Below are 18,410 nucleotides of genomic sequence, written 5' to 3' on the forward strand. Positions count from 1 at the left end.
ATAGGGGGATTTTTTTTAGACAATTTTCCAGAATACATTCAAACACGGGAAATGAATCTATTTTTTAAAAAATTACTTATTTTTCAAAAAATATTTTTCAAAAGTCATTTTTCTCATTTTCAAAGGATCCTTTTAACATCAAATAAGTTATTCAAATACACTACACAAAAATATACGGAATAATTAGCTAGACCAAATACTCCGTATCTGATTGTCGAAGTTGATAGCCAATCATCTGGATTAGGAGGCATTTCTTCCGAGTAATCGATTCCTCAGTTCTGTATGCAACTCTGAGGTGAGCATAATCTTGGAATCTTGGGCACCACGCTTTCAGATTCCGTTGTACATACACCGGTATCTACGGCGCCAGCATTGACCCTATGCCATCACTCATTGGGTAAAGGGTTAAGGCTGTGTAACTGTCCGTCGACCCACGCCGCTGTATATAAACCAATGTCTTCCACACCCAAACCAAAATAAACATTCTATCAGGAAACTCAAGCTGCCCTTTCAAAATCATGGAAACTACACTATCTATATCGGGCATGCTTGGGTTTCTGCAATCTTACCCATTTTCTTTGAGTCTTGTAGGAGGCCATGGCCATCCTCTCCTCAGCCCGGCTTTCCTTCGTGCCATCTCTGCTTCACTGCACCTGGTTTTGTTGCTCCTGCTCTTTGTAACTTGGTTGTTCAAGAAAATGAAAAGTTGCCCAGATAAAAACGCTGGTCATATGCAAAAACAGAGGTGCTTGTATTTCAAACCAGTCCTTCTCTCTTCTTTGGGTCTCTCACTTTTCAGTCTTGTTCTCTGTTTCTTGAGTCTGTTTTGTTGGTATAGAAATGGTTGGTCTGATGAAAAAGTTCTATTCCTTTTGGATGTCGTGATAAAAACCATTTCTTGGTGTGTAATCTCCCTTTTATTGCACACCCAATTGAATTCAGGTGAAGTTAAGTATCCTCTTGTTTTGAGAGTGTGGTGGGGTTGTTTCTTCCTTCAGTCTTGTTATTGCCTAGCAGTAGACATTGTTTATTGCAAAAAGAATGGAAATTTGCCTACCCAATTTTGGATTTCTGACATAGTTTCCTCTGTCTTAGGCTTATTCTTCTGTTTGGTATGCTTTTTTGGTAGAAGAGAGGGTGGTGATGAGCTTCTTAGGCAACCCCTATTAAATGATAGTGCTAGAAATGTTGCAGAAGTGAAAAAGAATTCTGGAGATGAAACTGTTACTCCTTATGCCACTGCCAACATTTTTAGTAAACTTACTTTCTCTTGGATGAGTCCTCTAATTTCTAGTGGCAACAAGAAAACATTGGACCTTGAGGATATCCCTCAGCTGGCTGGTTTTGATAGTGTTAGAGGGTCTTTTCCAATCTTTAAAGATAGGCTAGAATCTTCTAGTGAGGGGAGTACTAAATTAACTACTTTCATGCTTGTGAAAGCTTTGGTTTTCACAGCATGGAAGGATATTCTCTTATCTGGCTTCTATGCTGGCTCTTACACATTGGCTTCATATGTTGGACCTTACCTCATTGATGCCTTTGTTCAATTCCTCAATGGAAATCAAGAATATAGAAACCAAGGCTACGTCTTGGTTTCTATATTCTTTGTTGCAAAGGTTGTTGAGTGCTTGTCGATGAGGCACTGGTTCTTCAAGGTGCAGCAGGCAGGCTACAGGGCACGGGCAGCACTGGTTGCCAAAGTCTACAATAAAGGCTTGACCCTTTCATGCCATTCAAAGCAGAGCCACACTAGTGGGGAGATAATCAATTTTATGACTGTAGATGCCGAGAGGATTGGTGACTTTGGTTGGTACATGCATGACCCTTGGATGGTACTTGTCCAAATTGGTCTTGCATTGATAATTCTCTACAAGAGTCTTGGGCTTGCTTCAATTGCAGCTTTCGTTGCTACTGTTATGGTGATGTTGGCAAACCTCCCTTTGGGGAAATTGCAAGAGAAATTCCAAGACAAACTTATGAAATCAAAGGATAGTAGGATGAAGGCAACATCTGAAGTCTTGAGGAACATGAGAATCCTCAAACTTCAAGCTTGGGAGATGAAATTTTTGTCCAAAATCCTTGAGCTCAGAAATACTGAGGCAGGATGGTTGAAAAAATATGTTTACACTGCATCTATGACTACTTTTGTCTTTTGGATTGCCCCTACTTTTGTGTCAGTAACTACATTTGTTGCTGCATCGATTATGGGTATCCCACTTGAATCAGGAAAAATACTATCTGCACTTGCCACGTTTAGAATACTTCAGGAGTCTATTTATAATCTTCCAGATACAATTTCAATGATTGCTCAGACTAAAGTTTCCCTTGATCGAATCGCATCATTTCTTTCCCTTGATGACCTCCAACCGGATGTCATAGAGAAGCTTCCAAGAAGCAGTTCTGATGTAGCAATTGAGATTGTTGATGGCAATTTCAGTTGGGATGAATCCTCTCCTACACCATTTCTCAAGGACATTAATCTTAAGGTTCATAATGGCATGAGAGTTGCCATTTGTGGTACTGTTGGTTCAGGAAAGTCAAGTTTGCTAACTTGCATTTTGGGAGAAATGCCCAAAATATCAGGAAGCATTAAGATCAGCGGGACAAAGGCCTATGTTTCTCAGTCACCCTGGATACCGAGTGGGAAAATAGAAGAGAATATATTGTTTGGTAAGAAGATGGAAAGAGAGAAGTATGATAGAGTTCTTGAAGCATGTTCCTTAAAGAAAGACCTGGAAATTCTCTCCTTTGGTGATCAAACAGTCATAGGCGAGAGAGGTATCAACTTGAGTGGCGGGCAGAAGCAAAGAATACAGATTGCACGTGCTTTATACCAGGATGCTGACATTTATCTGTTTGATGATCCATTCAGTGCAGTGGATGCTCATACAGGAACCCATCTCTTCAATGTAAGTAATGCTCACCATCTTATGCATTCTAACCATTATTCAAATACATGCATTGTTCCCATCATCTTTTTAGTTTTGTTACTAGTTTCAAATTGAAATGTGCATGAATCATCTGTGTAATGAAACTTCTTTTAATCTACCGTTAACAGGAATGCATATTGGGGCTTCTGGGCTCAAAAACAGTCATATATGTTACGCATCAAGTAGAGTTTTTACCTGCTGCGGATTTGATCTTTGTAAGCTGCCTTGTTTTGTTTTATGCTTCATTTTTATCTGATATTCAGATTTTTTTAATCTCTTATATTTGAGATTCATTATCAACCATGCCATCAGGTTATGAAAGATGGAAGGGTTACACAGGCTGGAAAATACAATGACATTCTCAAATTGGGTAGTGACTTTATGGAACTTGTGAGTGCTCACAGAGAAGCTTTATCAGCAATAGATTACTTTGGGGGAAGACAGGCAGTCACAAGTGAAGACAGTAGTGACTTGACCGGTATTATCAGTACTCAGAAAGAAGAAGCTACTGATGGTCAAAATGGTAAATCTAATAATGCTATGGAACCAAAGGGCCAACTTGTCCAGGAAGAGGAAAGAGAGAAAGGCAGTGTTAGTTTGTCAGTTTATTGGAAATATATCACTACAGCATATGGAGGTGCCCTAGTGCCCTTCATATTGTTGGCACAAATACTCTTTCAGGCACTTCAAATTGGAAGCAATTATTGGATGGCTTGGGCCACTCCCGTGTCTGAAACTGAGGCACCTCCAGTTGGTAGCTCGACGCTCATTATTGTGTATGTTGCTCTAGCAATTGGGAGTTCTTTTTGCATCCTCGGCAGATCCTTGTTGCTTGTGACCGCTGGATACAAGACAGCGGCTCAACTATTTCATAAAATGCATCTGTGCCTTTTCCGTGCTCCAATGTCTTTCTTCGATGCCACACCCAGTGGGCGTATTCTAAATAGAGTAAGTAAATGCTGAAACTTCTTCTTTCTGCTCTTCTTTTACCCAAAATCTTTGGTGAATTACTGAATTATTACATTTATGACAGGCATCCACAGACCAGAGTGCAGTTGATCTGAACATTCCATTCCAAATTGGAGCTTTTGCCTTCACAATAATTCAGCTTTTCAGTATCATTGCAGTAATGTCTCAAATTGCATGGCAGGTTTTCATTGTCTTTATTCCGGTGATTGCGATTTGCATCTATATAGAGGTAGCCTTTACAGCTCCCTTTGATTTTTATTATCATTCATTGTATTATGTATAGAGTCTTATATGCAGTAATATGTTTAATCTCCATTTTTTTTTTTTTAAATTTCAGCAATATTACATACCTTCTGCACGAGAATTGGCAAGGTTATGTGGAGTTTGTAAGTCTCCAGTCATACAACACTTTGCTGAGACTCTATCAGGATCAACTACAATTAGAAGTTTTGACCAAGAAGCCAGATTTCGCGATTTGAGTATGAAACTGATAGACGGCTATAATAGGCCAAAGTTTCACACTGCCGGTGCTATGGAGTGGCTTTGCTTTCGCTTGGATATTTTGTCTTTGATCACTTTCTCCTTTTCGTTGGTGTTCTTGATCTCTATTCCTGTTGGAACTATAGATGCGAGTGAGCAATTGTTTTATTGTCAAAATTATAGTAGTCCTTAAGGTATGCATTTATAATTTATCGCCTTAAGCAATTTGCAGGTGTTGCTGGTTTAGCTGTGACATATGGGCTTAATCTCAACATGTTACAAGCTTGGGTTGTATGGAATCTTTGCAGTCTGGAGAATAAGATTATTTCGGTTGAAAGAATACTTCAATATAGTTCTCTCCCAAGTGAGCCCCCTCTTGTTATTGAATCTAACAGGCCTAACCCTGATTGGCCATCAAATGGAGAGGTTGATATCAGCAATATCCAGGTAATTCTACATTTAGCTTTCTTTATGGATTTCTTGGAGTGATAACTAACTTTTTTGCGTGATTTCTATTGGTCATAGGTCCGATATGCTCCTCATATGCCTCTTGTTTTACGAGGCATCACATGCACTTTGTTTGGAGGGAAGAAGACCGGTGTAGTTGGTAGGACGGGCAGTGGTAAATCGACTCTTATACAGACCTTCTTCCGTATTGTTGAACCAGCTGCTGGAGAAATACGTGTAGATGGTGTCAGTATATCGTCGATTGGACTGCATGATTTGCGGTCTAGATTGAGCATTATTCCACAAGATCCAACCATGTTTGAGGGCACAGTTCGTAGCAATCTGGATCCACTTGAAGAGTACACAGATGAACAAATTTGGGAGGTAGGGCCATTGATAGTTAATTAGTTTTAGGTTTCTCCTTTTCGCTAGAAAGGATTAAAAGTTTTTTCTGTTTCTCTCTAGGCTCTTGATAAGTGCCAATTGGGAGACGAAGTTAGAAGAAAGGAAGGCAAACTCGATTCTGCAGGTTTTCTTAACTGATTACCCTTATTTTTCATGATATTTCTTCTATCCTCATATCTGTAAGTTCATTGTATTCATATTCCTATGGACAAACGTTTCAGTTACCGAGAATGGAGAGAATTGGAGCGTTGGCCAAAGGCAGCTCGTTTGTCTTGGTCGTGTGCTACTGAAGAAAACCAAGATTTTGGTACTTGACGAGGCAACAGCATCAGTTGACACCGCAACAGATAATCTGATCCAAGAAACTCTAAAGGAACACTTCTCAGACTCCACTGTCATAACCATTGCACATCGGATAACTTCTGTGGTCGACAGTGACATGGTTCTGCTATTAGATCACGGTTTGTATTTCTGTTCTATTGCTGAAGTTGTTGCCTTTTGTTGTCAAATCCGTTAATAATTTATACCGTCGTTTTCTCTGTGCTGCAGGCCTGATTGCTGAATATGATACTCCTGCAAATTTGCTGGAAAACAGATCCTCATTGTTTGCCAAGCTTGTAGCAGAATATAGCACGCGATCAAGTTCTCGCCACGAAAATTTATCTCAAGAATAGGGCTGGTACATGGTTTTGTTAACTGTTGGTTGGTGTTAACAGACAATGGGAGGACTAATTGGTTAACCATAAATAGTGGATGCCAAGATAAATCAGTGCAGGAAATAGGATTAAGATATGGCTTTTGCTTTAAAATGTTGTCTACAACTGTTGAATTTGTATCAGTTCTGAATAAGATTTAATGTTAGTGTTTGGATTATATACTTCAAGAATTATACTTATATTATAATGTTTGGATTTAGGAATACAAATAGAATGAGTGGAGGAACATAAATGATCATGAGAAACAACTGTCTTAGGTGAGAAATATGATGAAATTATATTCGTAGATTGAGTCCAGATCAAGGGCCCAAATTGGAGATTTAAAAAAAAATCACGGTGACATTATTGTAATTTTGTATAAGTTAATTTTTTTTTGCCTTCCAATGCACATTTTTCTTTCTTCTAGTGCACATTGTTCCTTCTTCTAGTGCACATTGTTATGCCATATAGTGCATATTTTTCCTTCTTCCAGTGCACATTGTTCCTTCTACCAGAGCACATTGTTGTGCCATACAGTGCACATTTTATGCCATACGGTACACATTGTTATGCTTTTCAGAGTTTTTTTTTCTTTAGAAAAGGGTCAAACAGGCCCCTAAACTTTACACCAAAAGTCAATTAGGCCTCTAAACTTTTAAAATGGTCAATTAAACCCTCAAACATGTAAAATTGAGGCAATGAAGCCCCAAAACAAGTAAACAACATATTATTACAAGTTATCCAGTGACAATTTTTGAAATTCGGCGCACAATTTTCGGCGAATCGCCGGTCGCCATCTTTGGAGGAAGGCAACCATTTTTCTGGTTGCCTTTTCCGGCGACTCGTCGGAAAAGGCGACCTTTTGGTCGTTTTTTCCGGCAAGTCGCTGGAGAAGGCGAATTTGTGCTTTTTCGATTATTTTTTACCAGTAATTTGTTGGTTACCGGTAAATTTGATGTATTTGACTCAATTTTACATGTTTGATGGTTGAATTGACCCTTTTAAAAGTTTAGGGGCCTAAGTGACTTTTGGTGTAAAGTTTAGGGGTTTATTTGACCCTTTTCCCTTTTTTTTTTTTTTTTTTAAATTGTAGATCACAAACTTTTTTTAAAAGATCAATTAATCTTGTTACTAATTACTAATTTGAGTTGAATATAGTTTGTTTATTATTTATGGTCGTTTATGATTTGTGTTAATGATCCTATATCAAATTTAATTTTTCCAATATTTGTTTCACATCTTTGTGCCTCCGGTGTGCATTTTTTGCCTTCTAGTGCATATTTTTCCTTCTTTCAGTGCACATTATTGAAGTTCGTAGGTGACGAATTTTTTTTTTCTAATCTACGGCTAAGATTTTATCTCACTTCTCACCTGGAGCTTCTATTTCACCAGAACCCCTTCCTATATATATATATATATATATATATATATATTCAACAAAATAAAGAATAGAATCTTCTTTTACATGTTCTTTTAACGAGTGGGCATAGCTACACTGGAAATATGATTTGCAGGAAGCAAATATGCTTATTGAACCTTCTTCAAATCTCACATTTCAACATTTTAGAGCATCCTACACTATTTCACTTTGTTACACAATCCAAAGCTGAAAGCCTGAAACATTAACCAAACTTCCTACAATCAGATTGCTGTATTCACGACAAATTTTCCAAACCAGAACTACTTGACCTCATCGTATATTCAGCCACAAGCTTTGCGAATAACGACGATTTGTTATCCAGCAGATTTGCTGGAGTGCCATTTTCAGCAACAATCCCTGCATCAGAGGAAAAAAAAATGGTGTGAATTATCTACAGATTTCATCAGAATCTGGAACACACAGTAGTACTAACCATTATCTAAGAGCAGAACCATGTCACTGTCTAGCACCGAGGTTATCCTATGCGCAATTGTTATGACAGTGGAATCCGAGAAGTGTTGCCTCAGAGTTTGCTGGATCAGATTGTCTGTCATGGTGTCGACAGATGCTGTAGCCTCGTCGAGTACCAGAATCTTGCTCTTCTTCAACAGCACTCGCCCGAGACAGACCAGTTGCCTCTGACCCACGCTCCAATTCTCGCCATTTTCAGTAACTGTTTATGGAAATGTTCGATTCAGGAATGCCAATAAGACACTATACAGATAGATAGCTATGAGGAATGAGAAAAACCTGCAGCATCGAGCCCAGCTTCCTTCTTACGAACTTCGCCTCCCAGCTGACACTTATCAAGAGCCTTAAGAGAAACACAATCGATCAACTTACAAACATTACGAGCTAAAAAGAAGAAGAAACAGAAATATGAAATATCTAACTACCTCCCAAATCTGTTCATCTGTATACTCCTCGAGTGGATCTAGATTTCCACGAATTGTCCCCTCAAACATGGTTGGATCTTGGGGGATTATGCTCAACCTAGCCCGCAAATCATGCAGTCCAATTGACAATATATTGATACTGTCTATAAGAATTTCTCCATCTGCTGGTTCAACAACGCGAAAGAGGGTCTGTATAAGTGTTGATTTACCGCTGCCAGTCCTCCCAACTACTCCAGTTTTCTTTCCTCCCAAAAACGTGCACGTGATGCCTCGTAAAACAAGGGGCAGCTGAGGAGCGTATCGTACCTTTCAAGCCATCCATATTCGTTAGAAAGAATGCAAATACATGAAACGAGAAATTAACTACCAACTGCTTAAAGGAATAAATATGGAATTACCTTTAGATTGCTGATTTCAACTCTACCATTTGGCGGCCAACAAGTGTCGGGCCTGTTAGATTCGGTAACAAGAGGGGGCTCGCTAGACATAGAAGTATACTGAATTATTCTTTCAACTGATATAATACTATTCTCTACAATGCAAAAACTTAATGCAATCCAAATCAATTGTGAGTTCAAATTAAGCCCATATGTCACTGCTAAGACAGCAAACTCTGCAAATTGTTGAAGGGGACAAATTATTAATATTGGATAAGCACATCTTCTTGCTGAAAAGAAAAAAGAAGTATTATGATGAACACTCACTTGCGTCAATAGTTCCCACTGGAACAGATACCAAGAATATCAATGTAAAGGCAAAAGTCATTACAGACAACACACCCAAGCGAAAGCATATCCACTGCATAGCACCATAGACATGAAACCTGGGCCGAGAATAATTATCTATTAGTTTCATATTTGTATCACCAAATCTGGACTCCTGGTCAAAGCCTCGAATCGTAGTTGATCCTGAGAGAGTTTCAGCAAAATGCTGTATGACTGGAGCCTTAGCAACTCCAGCTAATCGTGCCAATTCTCGAGCTGAAGGCAAGTATTGTCGCTGCAATCAAGAAATTTACAACTGCTTAAACATGATAAGATGCATACACATTAAATCTAGAAATAAAACCAACTTAATGTTGCATAAATCAGGTCTTTTCCATTATAAAAACAGACTTTAGACATGGGTTTATAATAGAATCTAAATGCAGAAAATAAGTAAAACAGAGAGCTAGTGCCACATGAACAATCATAAATATGGGATTCAAGTAGAAAGGGTAGGGAGCATAGAGCCTACCTGATAATAGACGCATATTGCAATCACAGGAATAATGAAAGCGAAGACCTGCCATGAAACTAGAGACATCATGGCAATGGCACCCAAAAGCTTAATTATTGTGAAGGCAAATGATCCAATTTGAGAGGGAATGTTCAGATCAACAGTACTTTGATCCGTAGATGCCTGTGATGACAAATACAACAATTAATCAAGCACTGTTTTGCTATCAACAAATGATGATAAGAATCATACAGATTCATAAAAGAGAATAAAAGCAAATATGAATGTTCCCTTACTCTATTCAGAATACGCCCACTGGGTGTGGCATCAAAGAAAGACATTGGAGCACGGAAAATGCACAAATGCATTTTGTGAAAAAGTAGTGTGGCTGTTTTGAATCCAGCGGTCACAAGCAGCAAGGCTCTGACAAGGACGCAGAAGGAACTTCCAATTGCAAAAGCAACATAAACAAGAAGGAGAGTAGAGCTTCCAACTGGTGGTGTCTCACCTTCTGACACCGGAGTAGCCCAAGTCATCCAATAATTGCTTCCAATTTGAAGTGTTTGAAAGATTATTTGTGCCAATAATATAAAGGGCACAAGAAAACCTCCAAACGCCATAGTAATATATTGCCAGTAAACCAGGAACCCAACTCTACCTTTCTCTCTTTCTTCCTCTTGGACAAGTTGGCCCTTTGGTCTTACTGAGCTATCAATTTTACCATCTGTAGCTTCTTCATTTATAGCATCATTAGTGGTCAACATTCCACCGCTCTCGTTTCTTACTGTTACTATTCTTTCCTCAAAGGAATCTGTTGCTGATATTGCTTCGTTGTGAGCACCCACAAGCTCCATAAACTCACTTTCCAATTTGAGGATGTTGTTGTACTTTCCAGCTTGTGAAATCCTTCCGTCTTTCATAACCTGATTTAATGAATTAAAAAATCTTTACACCTTGAATAGGTAAGAGCAGAAGATAATAAATTAACAAACAAACATGGGTAACTTACCAAGATCAGATCTGCGGCAGGTAAGAACTCTACTTGATGTGTAACATAAATAACTGTTTTTGAATCCAGAAGTCTAAGTATACATTCCTATCAAGAGAAGATCAGTTGTGGATAGCTTTAGTTTCAGAGAAGAAATTTGCCAGAAGTGGATAGATTTATATGAAAATATAAAACAGAAAACAAAATTGAGAATTTAATGATAAAAATATAACACGTGATAAGTTTCTTACATTGAAGAGATGGGTTCCGGTATGAGCATCGACTGCACTAAATGGATCATCAAAGAGATAAATGTCAGCATCTTGGTATAAAGCACGAGCAATTTGTACTCTTTGCTTCTGTCCACCACTCAAATTGATTCCTCGCTCTCCGATCACTGTTTGATCACCAAAAGGGAGAACTTCCAAGTCTTTCTTTAAGGAACATGCTTCAAGAACTCTATCATACTTCTCGCTGTCCATTTTCATACCGAACAATATATTTTCTTCTATGGTCCCACTCTGTATCCAGGGCGACTGTGGAACATAGGCTTTGCTTCCACAGAGCTTAACACTTCCTGAAATTTTGGGCATTTCTCCCAAAATGCAAGATAATAGACTTGACTTTCCTGAAGCAACAGTACCACAAATGGCAACTTTCATGCCATGATGCACTCTTACATTTATGTCTTTAAGAAGTGGACTAGAAGAGGTTTCATTCCAACAGAAATTTCCTTCTACAATGTCAATGGCAACATCAGAACTACCTCTAGGAAGCTTCTCAATAGCACTAGGTTGCAGGTCATCTAGTGAAAGGAATGATGCAATTCGATCAAGAGAAACTTTAATCTGAGCTATCATTGAAATTGCATCTGGAATTCTGTAAATAGGCTGCTTCAGTGTAGTAAATGTGGCAAGCGAAGAAAGTACTTTTCCGGATTCAAGTGGAACCCCCATAAGCACAGCAGCACCAAATGTAGCAACAGACACAAATGACGGGGCAACCCAATTGACAAAAGTAGTCAAAGCCGAGATGTATCCAAATTTTCTTAACCATCCTACCTCAGTATTTCTGATCCCAAGGATTTTGGATAGAAATTTCATCTCCCAAGCTTGAAGTTTAAGTATTCTCATGTTCCTTAAAACCTCAGAGGTTGCCTTCATGCGACTATCTTTGGATTTCATAAGTTTTTTCTGGTACCTCTCCTGTAATTTTGCTAAAGGGAAGTTTGCTAGCATCACTATAACAGTAGAAAGGAGTGCTACAATTGAAGCACCCCCGAGATTTTTGTAGAGAATAACCAATGCAAGGCCAATTTGCACAAGTATAATCCACGGATCATGGATGTACCAAACAAAGTCAGCTATCCTCTCAGCATCTACAGTCATAAAATTGATGATCTCTCCACTTGTATGGCTCTGCCTTGATTGGCATGAGAGAGTCAAACCCTTGTTATAGACTTTGGCAACCAGTGCAGCCCTTACCCTGAACCCAGCCTGCCGTACTTTGAAAAAATACTGTGTCTCTGCCACTGACTCAACAACCTTTGCTATGAAGAATGCAGAGACCAACAAGTAACCTTCATATCTAAATTCCCGGCTTCCATTGAGGAATTGAACTAAGTTATTAATGAGATAAGCTTCAACATAAGAGGGCAATTTATAGAAGAGTATATAAATGGCAGATAACATAATATCCTTCCAAACAGTGAAAATCAAGGCCTTTGCCAGCATAAATGTAGTCAGTTTTCTACCCCCCTCACTAGAAGATCCTAGCTTATCTCTAAAAATTGGAAAAATGCCTCTAATACTATCCAAACCAGCAAGTTGAGGAATGTCCTCAAGGTTTAATATTCTCTTGGTGCCAAGAGAAATTAGAGGATTCATCCATGAATAAGTAATTGTACTGAAAAGGCTAGCACTGAAATAAGGAGTAACTGTTTCATTCCCAGAAGGTAATTTCACTTCTCCACCATTCAACAGGGGTTCCTTAAGAAGGTCACCTACACCCTCCTTTTTACCCGAAAATCCCACAGAACAGAAGAACAACCCCATGACAGTGGACACTATGTCAGAAACCCAAAACTGTGTTGATGAAGTTTTGTTCTTTTTGTGATAAAATATGTCTACTACTAAGCAATAACAAGACAGTGCAAAGAAACACCCCCACCAAGCTCTCAAAACAAGCGGGTACTTGTTTTCAACAGAGTTTAAGAATTGGGTGTGTAAAACAACAGAGATTACTAACCAAGAAACAGCCTTTATTAAGAAATCCGAAAAAGTTAGAATTTTTTCCTCAGACCAACCACTTGAGTACCAGTAAAATTGAGTTAATAGACAGAGAACAAGATTGAACAGTGAGAGACTCAAACAAGAGGAGATGGTTTGCTTGTAGCACAACATTCTGGCATTTTTATGAGCTTTTTCTTTTGTGTAGTTTTGAGTGTTTACGATTTTCTTGAACATCCAAACTAGGACAATAAGGAGCAACAGAAACAAGTGAAGCGAAGCAGAAATGCTCCGGAGGAATATAGGGTTAAAGAGGGAGCGGTCACCCTCATTACCCTCATAGCTCAGAGAAAATGGTAGTGAAGAAAGAGACACAAACATTCTATTTATCCAACAAATTCAAATTTCAAGGGGTATCTGTAAATTGTAATCTCGTAAATAGAAGATGATGATGGGGGGCGAGTGAGTAACACAATCAAAATGAGCTTAACTGAACACTCTAACCAAACCAACAACAACAATCCTGGCTCATATATATATATATCAAGCTTTGCTAAGATCGAAAAGTCAGAATTCCTTGCTCATCAGGTAAAATATTCGTGAAAAATGACACCCCAACGCCCGGAGCTTTGTCTCTATGTAGAAACGTGGCGACCAAGTTCCACTAACCATTTGACCCACCCAGTCAACAATGGCGCTGCTAGTAGGTATAAATGTTGAGGAAATGGCTCTTTTCGCTCTAAAGTTTATGCTTTCTAATAATCCACAACTTATAAAATTTTGTATTCTTCATAATATTTAGTTTAAGAATTATAAAGAAATTTAAAAAAATCAAGTATTTTATTTATATCCATTTACTAATGCAGTCAATCTTGGGCTTTAAATTTTTAAAGTGAGTCTTTTTTTAATGAGAAAAAGTTGGCATTATGTCATTTTAGAGATGATGCATGGACTACAATATGGAAGATTCCTTCATGAGAGACAAATTTGTGATAGTTATGGACTCTTTTATTATATAAAATTGACTAGTTGCAAAGCCACAATATTCTTTGTGTTGTGGGCATGTGACTAATTAACATTTTAATGGATTGCAAACAAATGCTGAGAAGATCATGCCGGTGTGCTACTGAAGAAAACCAAGATTTTGGTACTTGACGAGGCAACAGCATCAGTTGACACCGCGACACATAACCTGATCCAACAAACTCTAATAAAGGAACACTTCTCGAACTCCACTGTCATAACCATTGCACATAGGATAACTTCTGTGAGCAAATAGTCCCTCAACTGTAATATATGTATCAATTTTGGTCCTTAACTATTAAAATTTTCAAATTAGGTGCATGACTATTCAATTTGTATCACATTTGGTCCTTGATTATTAACATTTTCAAATTAGGTGCATGACTATTCGTTTTGTATCACATTTGGTCCTGCCGTTAAATTTTCCAGTCAAATTTCCGGCGAAGTCACCGGTGACCGACTAATTTATTTAATTTTTATTTTAAAAATTATTTTAATACTCCGTAACTTTTAAATAAAAAAAATTTAAACATAAAAAATAATAATAAAAAAATAGAAAACGCCGGTCACCCCGATGACTTCGCCGGAAATTTGGTCAGAAAATTTAACGGCAGGACCAAATGTGATACAAAATGAATAGTTATGCACCTAATTTGAAAATGTTAATAGTCAATGACAAAAAATGATACAAATTGAATAGTCATGGACCTAATTTGAAATTTTTAATAGTTAAGGACCAAAATTGATACATGTATTATAATTGAGGGACTAAAAATGATATTTTCTCTAACTTCTGTGGTCGACAGTGACATGGTTCTACTATTAGATCATGGTTTGTGTTTCTGTTCCATTGCAGAAGCGGTTGTCTTCTGTTGTCAAATCTGTTAATAATTCATACCATCGTTTTCTCTGTGCTGCAGGCCTGGTTGCTGAATATGATACTCCAGCAAATTTGCTCGAAAACAGATCCTCGTTATTTGCCAAGCTCGTAACAGAATATAGCACACGATCAAGTTCTCGCCACGAGAATTTATCCCAAGAATAAGACTGGTGCATGGCTTTGTTAACAAGATGAATCAGTACAGGAAATAGCATTAAGTTAGTTTTAGCTTTTAAAATGTTGTCAAAAGCTGTTGAATGTATGCCAGTTCTGAGTAAGATGTAAATATGTAATGTTAATTAGTTGCCTTTGTGCTTAATGTCATCAGTTCTATTTATTGGCATTGCTTTAGAAGCATTGTAAAATTGTTTCTCTTCACAGTAAGTTGCAGAAATGAAAAGAAAATGCAATGGGGTTTGCTGTAACATTTTACTTGATCCTTCAGATACAGTGTTGATAAACTCATTTCTCCTTACTGTATCCCTGCAATTATGGGCTCTTTTATTTCTTTATCTGATCAAGGGAATTTGTTTCACCACCAAAGTATAAGGACACAATATATAATTAAGACATGGATATATGTGGAGACAAATGCATGATGAAGAATATTTGGATAGAATAGGATTTTTTTTTTTTTGTATTTTATAAAAAAGAGCGGTTAAGCTTGAAATATGAATAAAAATATAAAATAAGGTAGATAATATAAATAAGGTAGATCGTCACATACGGGGAAGAAAGTAAGTGAAATATGTTGCACTCTTAAAAAACATTAAAACATGTTGAAAGACGGAAGGAAAACATCTTAAACAAGTAAACAATTCAACACAAAATTGAAATTCACGTACTAGTTATAAATTGAAGTTCTTTTAACAGATAAAAGAAATGATGAAATTGAGAAAACTTCTAAGAGCATCCCCAATAGTGGTATTGGACGGTTATTTGTGTGAGGTGGAGCCGTGGAAGAAGAAGAGTTTGAGTTATTGCAGAATGAGAAGTTTTTGTGTGAGCCCAGTTGGTTTCGAGTATTAAAAAAATAGAACAACAACAATAGAGTTAGTTGGTGGGCGTTTTTGCACCAACTGGCAATCATCTTAACTTTTTTTTTTCTTTTTCTTTCTTTTTTACTCCTTTCTTTTTTCTTTTTTTTTGTTGGAGCTGTAAAAACTTGAGCAAAACCCCAATTATTGAGCTTGCTCTGAGTGCATATTAGCAAGCAATCTTTATATAGCAATATCTAGCATTTTCTCAAAGCTTAAATATAATCATTTAGATTTATAGTGTTCAACAAGTCAATATTCAACCATTTTATAGTGAAGTAAGTAGCGATATGTAAAAGGAACTTTGAATCATGGGTTGCGCCTCACAACCTCTCCCTCCTCGATGGTGCATGTTTTTTCAGACTCCGATTGGGTTAGTTGCTCCCTTGATCGAAAATCCATGGGAGGCTTTGCAGTGTTCCTTGGTCCGAACTTGATCTCTTGGGTTTCCCGGAAGCAACACACTGTTGCGCGCTCCTCAACCGAAGCGGAGTACAAGGCCTTGGCCGATGTTGTTGCGGAGGTGGTATGGATACAGTCTCTACGCCGCGAACTTGGCTTACAACAGTCGACGGTTCTAGTACTCTGGTGCGATAATCTAGGGGCAACATACCTTTGCGCCAACCTCGTTTTCCACGCACAGACGAACATGTTGAAGTGGACTATCATTTTGTCCGTGACAAGGTTTCAACAGGTGATCTTAAAGTTAACTTTGTTTCCACGCATGATCAACTAGCAGACATTTTCACTAAGGCCCTATCAGCCTCACGGTTTACTGATCTTCGTGTCAAGCTTGGCATAGTCCCGTGTCCACCGTCAGCTTGAGGGGGTGTATTGAGTAGTTAGAGTCTTCAGGATTAGTATAGATTATTATTGTGTTAGTTGTTGGAATTTTTTTTATAGGAAAAATGGCAATTTTGAGACGCTATTTTATGGTACAAATGTATGTGAGATACACTTCCGATTTGAGTCGGGTCAAAGTAAATTTGCACTCTTCGTAGTGAGACGGAGAAATTGATACAATGTACGCTCAAAATGGATAATAGGTAAATGAGAAATTGATTCTCAAAGTGAACCTATTTGAGAGAAGTTGAAACTTAAGCTAAGTAATCAAGATTTAATGAAAGTTGTTTCTACTAGGGGTGTAAATGAGTCAAGCCGTTCGCGAGCTGCTCGCGAGCCGCTCGGTCAAAGCTCGGCTCGAGCTCAGTCAAATTCGAGCTCGAGCCGAGCTCGAACTCGGCTCGATTAGAGCTCGAGCGGCTCGTTTAGTAATCGAGCCGAGCTCGAGCTCTAATGTCTTAGGCTCGTGGCTCGTCGAGCCGCTCGCGAGCCATATAAATAAATAAATATATATATATATATAATATACATATAAAATTATAGTTTATTTTTAATTGAAACATGAATTTAAAATCAAACAGGTAAAATTTGAGCTCAAAATCAAACTCGAACCCGAGTTCAACCTTGATCTTGAGCTCGAATTCAAGCTCGAACTCGAGCTCAAGATCGAGCTCGAGCTCGAGCTCGAGCTCGAACAGTCGAGCTACTCGAGCCGAACTCGAGCAGCTCGAAAATTGGCGAGCTCGAGCGCGAACATCAATTCTTGAGCTCAATCGAACTCGAGCCGAGCCTTCCTTAACGAGCTCGAGCTCGAGCCACCCTATGCTCGAGCTCGGCTCGGCTCGTTTACACCCCTAGTTTCTACTTCCCTTGTTTCTACTCTTGTTTCTGATCTTTAATTTAATAAAAAAAATTTTGACAATAATTTAATGAAATTTGTTTCTTCTCAAAAATAAATAAATAATTAAAGCCCAAGACTACTGCATTAGTAAACGGATATAAAATAAAATAGACTTGATTTTATATTTATTTATAATTCTTAAAGAGTAATAGTGATTCCAAATTGAATGTATTTTTTTTTAGACACTCATCATTGTTACAAGGTACTATATACTTTCTCAATCTTTTCAGCACTAAGAATTAATGCATCCACCATCAGGGTGTGTTTGATAACACATGTGTCAACACACCAGATAGCTCCAAATTGAATGTATAATTCTTTTAAAATTGAGATATACTTAATTATTTTTTGTACTAAAAAAAATTATTTTTTACTTAAAAATTGATTGTTTTTGTCTATAAAATATATTAATATTTTATATTACTTATTTTGTCAAATTTTATTTGTCATGTATAATACTCATTTATCGAACTAATTTTTCATTTTAAAAAATATTTTTTAAATAATTTCTAGATTCAACTTGTTAAAGTTGTTTGGATATAAAATTATTTTTATATATAGTCTCTACATATATAGAATTTATACACTAATATTAAACTAAATATGACGAAGAATACACAATTTTATAAGTTGTGGACTATTTTTTTTAAAACAATAATCCACAACTTATAAAATTTGTGGATTATTAGAAAGCAAAATTTTTATACCTACTAGCATGCCACAGCGCCATTGTTGACGGTAAATTATGGTGTGGATCATAACAAAAAGTATATTTTTAATATAGTAATTGTACATTATTTGTGTACTGAATGTCCATTATACAATATAATGTTTATTCAGTACACAAATAATATACCTCCTCCGAATACAATGAACATTTTTAATATACTAAAAATATATTATTTTTATCCTGAATATATACTGTGTAGTATTTGATAGTATGGTCTATTCGGCTTTGTGGATCCTGGTCCACACAATCATGAATAATGATCAATTATTGACTGGGTGGGTCAAACGGTTAGTGGAACACGGGAACTTGGTCGCCACGTG

The 18,410-nt window shown here is 37.4% G+C and overlaps 2 protein-coding genes across 2 annotated transcripts; one reads left to right on the top strand and one right to left on the bottom strand.

Annotated features, from left to right (window-relative positions):
- The first annotated feature begins 304 nt into the window (after positions 1-304).
- On the top strand, positions 305-6,114 carry LOC116009895 (ABC transporter C family member 3-like). The gene is made up of 10 exons (XM_031249079.1): positions 305-2,909; positions 3,059-3,145; positions 3,243-3,878; positions 3,964-4,128; positions 4,237-4,531; positions 4,612-4,826; positions 4,905-5,210; positions 5,292-5,355; positions 5,453-5,692; positions 5,781-6,114. The coding sequence occupies exons 1-10, from the start codon at positions 519-521 to the stop codon at positions 5,903-5,905; spliced, it is 4,524 nt and encodes a 1,507-aa protein (XP_031104939.1). The 5' UTR covers positions 305-518; the 3' UTR covers positions 5,906-6,114.
- A 1,254-nt stretch (positions 6,115-7,368) lies between these two features.
- LOC116009896 (ABC transporter C family member 3-like) lies at positions 7,369-13,167 on the bottom strand. The gene is made up of 10 exons (XM_031249080.1): positions 10,700-13,167; positions 10,470-10,556; positions 9,757-10,383; positions 9,479-9,643; positions 8,947-9,241; positions 8,641-8,855; positions 8,243-8,548; positions 8,097-8,160; positions 7,780-8,019; positions 7,369-7,703 (listed from the first exon to the last, which is right to left on the bottom strand). Exons 1-10 carry the CDS (start codon positions 13,055-13,057, stop codon positions 7,582-7,584), a joined length of 4,479 nt encoding a protein of 1,492 aa, XP_031104940.1. The 5' UTR covers positions 13,058-13,167; the 3' UTR covers positions 7,369-7,581.
- Positions 13,168-18,410: the final 5,243 nt, after the last annotated feature.

This window comes from Ipomoea triloba, chromosome 2 (genome assembly GCF_003576645.1).
Source record: "Ipomoea triloba cultivar NCNSP0323 chromosome 2, ASM357664v1".
Classification (NCBI taxonomy): Eukaryota; Viridiplantae; Streptophyta; class Magnoliopsida; order Solanales; family Convolvulaceae; genus Ipomoea; species Ipomoea triloba.

Coding starts and splice junctions, on each gene's coding strand:
- LOC116009895 (XM_031249079.1), top strand. CDS start 519: ATGGAAACTACACTATCTATATCGGGCATGCTTGGGTTTCTGCAATCT. Junction 2,910..3,058: donor CAGGAACCCATCTCTTCAAT/GTAAGTAATGCT, acceptor TACCGTTAACAG/GAATGCATATTGGGGCTTCT. Junction 4,532..4,611: donor TGTTGGAACTATAGATGCGA/GTGAGCAATTGT, acceptor AGCAATTTGCAG/GTGTTGCTGGTTTAGCTGTG.
- LOC116009896 (XM_031249080.1), bottom strand. CDS start 13,057: ATGTTTGTGTCTCTTTCTTCACTACCATTTTCTCTGAGCTATGAGGGT. Junction 9,242..9,478: donor CAATATGCGTCTATTATCAG/GTAGGCTCTATG, acceptor TCTTGATTGCAG/CGACAATACTTGCCTTCAGC. Junction 8,020..8,096: donor AGCTGGGCTCGATGCTGCAG/GTTTTTCTCATT, acceptor TTCCATAAACAG/TTACTGAAAATGGCGAGAAT.